The 2,287-nt window shown below is 60.3% G+C and overlaps 1 protein-coding gene across 1 annotated transcript; it reads right to left on the bottom strand.

Annotated features, from left to right (window-relative positions):
• Nucleotides 1–231: 231 nt before the first annotated feature.
• On the bottom strand, nucleotides 232–1,790 carry LOC109763762 (F-box/kelch-repeat protein At1g23390). The gene has a single exon (XM_020322624.4). It carries the CDS (start codon nucleotides 1,577–1,579, stop codon nucleotides 305–307), a length of 1,275 nt encoding a protein of 424 aa, XP_020178213.1. The 5' UTR covers nucleotides 1,580–1,790; the 3' UTR covers nucleotides 232–304.
• Nucleotides 1,791–2,287: the final 497 nt, after the last annotated feature.

Below are 2,287 nucleotides of genomic sequence, written 5' to 3'. Positions count from 1 at the left end.
CTTTTACAAAGTGTTCTTTTTATCGAGAACTATTAGAGATGCTCTACCAAACGTTTGATTATTATTTTTGACCCGGCTACAACTTTTCTTTTGCAACCGCGGTTGTTGGTTGTTGATTGATTCAGTATACAATCTACTCCCTTGGTTCATAAATATAAGATGTTCTAACTTTTCTCTGAATTAAATATATATAGGCATATTTTAGTGTGTTTGCTTACTTATTTCAGTCCGTATGAAAAACACTTTATATTTGTATTTGTGAACTCAGGGAGTATTTCAACAACAACAAAACCGAGAGAGTATTTCACTGTACATCCGTACATGCACGTTGTGGGCCCAGAGGTGGTAGTCCACGCGACAGCTCGAGCTCGTTCAACCCCACCGGCGAGCACGCGAGGATGACGCGGCCCAGCGGCTCAGCGCGCACCGAGGGCGCGCACGGCACCCACTCCCACCGCTCCACGGCGCCCCCCGCCGTCCCCTCCTGCTGCAGCTCGTAGAGCACGGCGCCGTTGGCTGGCTCGGCCGAATTGTACACGTACCCTCCGGTGGCGTTGCCGCACACCCCGATCGATGGGAACGTCTCCCCGTCGTCCTCCTCGTCCTCGTCGTGCGGGAAAAGCCTCGCCGACATCTCGCTCGGCATTGCGTGGTGGGCCGCGCCGGGGGACAGATCCAGAGTGTCGCCGTCCACCTCCCATGCTTGGATGACGACTTTGTTCTTTGCTCCCTCGCCCTCGCGCTTCGCTCCGAAAAGGACGAGCTGCTCGGCGCCGGCGCGACCAGGCGCGACGCCCCACGTCGAGACGCCGGCGTCTGGCTTGAGGCGACGGGTGGGGCCCCACCGCCGCATCGACGGATCGAACCAGCTCGCACACCCGCTGGTTCTGTCCGCGAGGTACACCCTGTGATCCGTCGCGGCCACCGAAAGCCACGTTGCCGCGGCGGACTCGCGGAGCGCCGGCGGCATCGGATCGCAGGCCGTCCAGTTCCCGCCCTCGTGGACCTCCACCGCGGCGGCGTCCTCTCCCTCGGCGAGCGCAAGCTGGCACGCGCCGCCGAGGGCGACCACGCGGTCGCCCACCGCGGCCAGCACCGGGTCGACGCGCCACACGCCGGGAGCCTTCATGGCGACGCACGCGGACGTCCCAAGAGGGTCGCCGGCCACGTCGAGGCCGGAGCAGGAGAGCGCGCACACCCGGTCGCCGCGCGCGCCTCGCACGAGGCGCACGTGCGAGGGCGTGGCGTGGCGCGGGGCCTGCACGGTGAGCCACGCGCCGGAGTGCGGGTCGTAGGCCGCGGTCCGGCGGCGGCGGCCGTGGAGGTGGACCACGAGCCAGGGCAGCCGCCGCGGGCGCCGGCGCAGCGCGGACCGCACCGCGCGGAGCCACTCGCGCGAGACCCCCGCCGCGGCGGCGAGGTCGGGCGCCGGCACGCGCTCCACCACCGACTCGAGCACGTCCCCGTACAGGTACAGGGCGGCGATCGCCGGCGACTCCGCGCCGTCGTCGTCGGCCTCGCACCCTTCTTGACGGTGCCGCCGGTGCTTCGGCTCGCTGGCTGGGATGCTCAGGCCCATTTTCCAAATTCCGATGCTACGAGTCCACGCACGACAAGCTGGACAGCCACTAGCCCACTGCTAGTCCTAGGACACAGTTCAGATCTGCACCCGCACTGACGAGCTAAATAGACGAGGCGGAGTGTTTACGAAGACACGGCCACTTGAGCGGTGGAACCCGAAATAATTGTAAGTGGGACTAAACAAACGTTTATTAACGTGCATCTGGGCTTTGGTTCCTTTGAAAAGCAGGAGGACAAGGACGTAAAGACTTATCTTTTCGTCGCCGAACCTGAACGGGGCCAAGCCATCTGCGTTCGTCGGGGCCCTGCAAGATATTATCGTCCGCTTCTGCTGACGCTGAGGCAGCTGACCCTTTGTGAATTACTATAACTTTCTGAATGACGTCTCGCGAATGGAACGGCCAAGTGCGTCTCGTCGGATCGCCTTTGATAAGATCGCCCCGTTCAGTTAGGATCTAGCAGTACGACCCACTCTGTCATTTCTGCGGGTACTATGAGGTTAATTTTTTTGCAAAGTACGTACTAATGTTGGCTTCGTTCAGTTCATGGCGGCTTGTCTTGGAATCCCGATGGATGGTAATTTCTTCGTGATTTTTAGTGAAAACACAAGGTTAGCGCTGAAAAACGGACGGTAGCCCAACCTGCTTCACATTCCCGGCTAAAATGAGTTGAAAGTGGTTCGAACACTGTACACATTTTTCAGCTA

The sequence above is a fragment of the Aegilops tauschii genome, chromosome 3, assembly GCF_002575655.3.
Source record: "Aegilops tauschii subsp. strangulata cultivar AL8/78 chromosome 3, Aet v6.0, whole genome shotgun sequence".
Taxonomy (NCBI): domain Eukaryota; kingdom Viridiplantae; phylum Streptophyta; class Magnoliopsida; order Poales; family Poaceae; genus Aegilops; species Aegilops tauschii.
The sequence above is the reverse complement of the archived record's forward strand: the minus strand, read 5'-3'. Positions and strand labels throughout refer to the sequence as shown.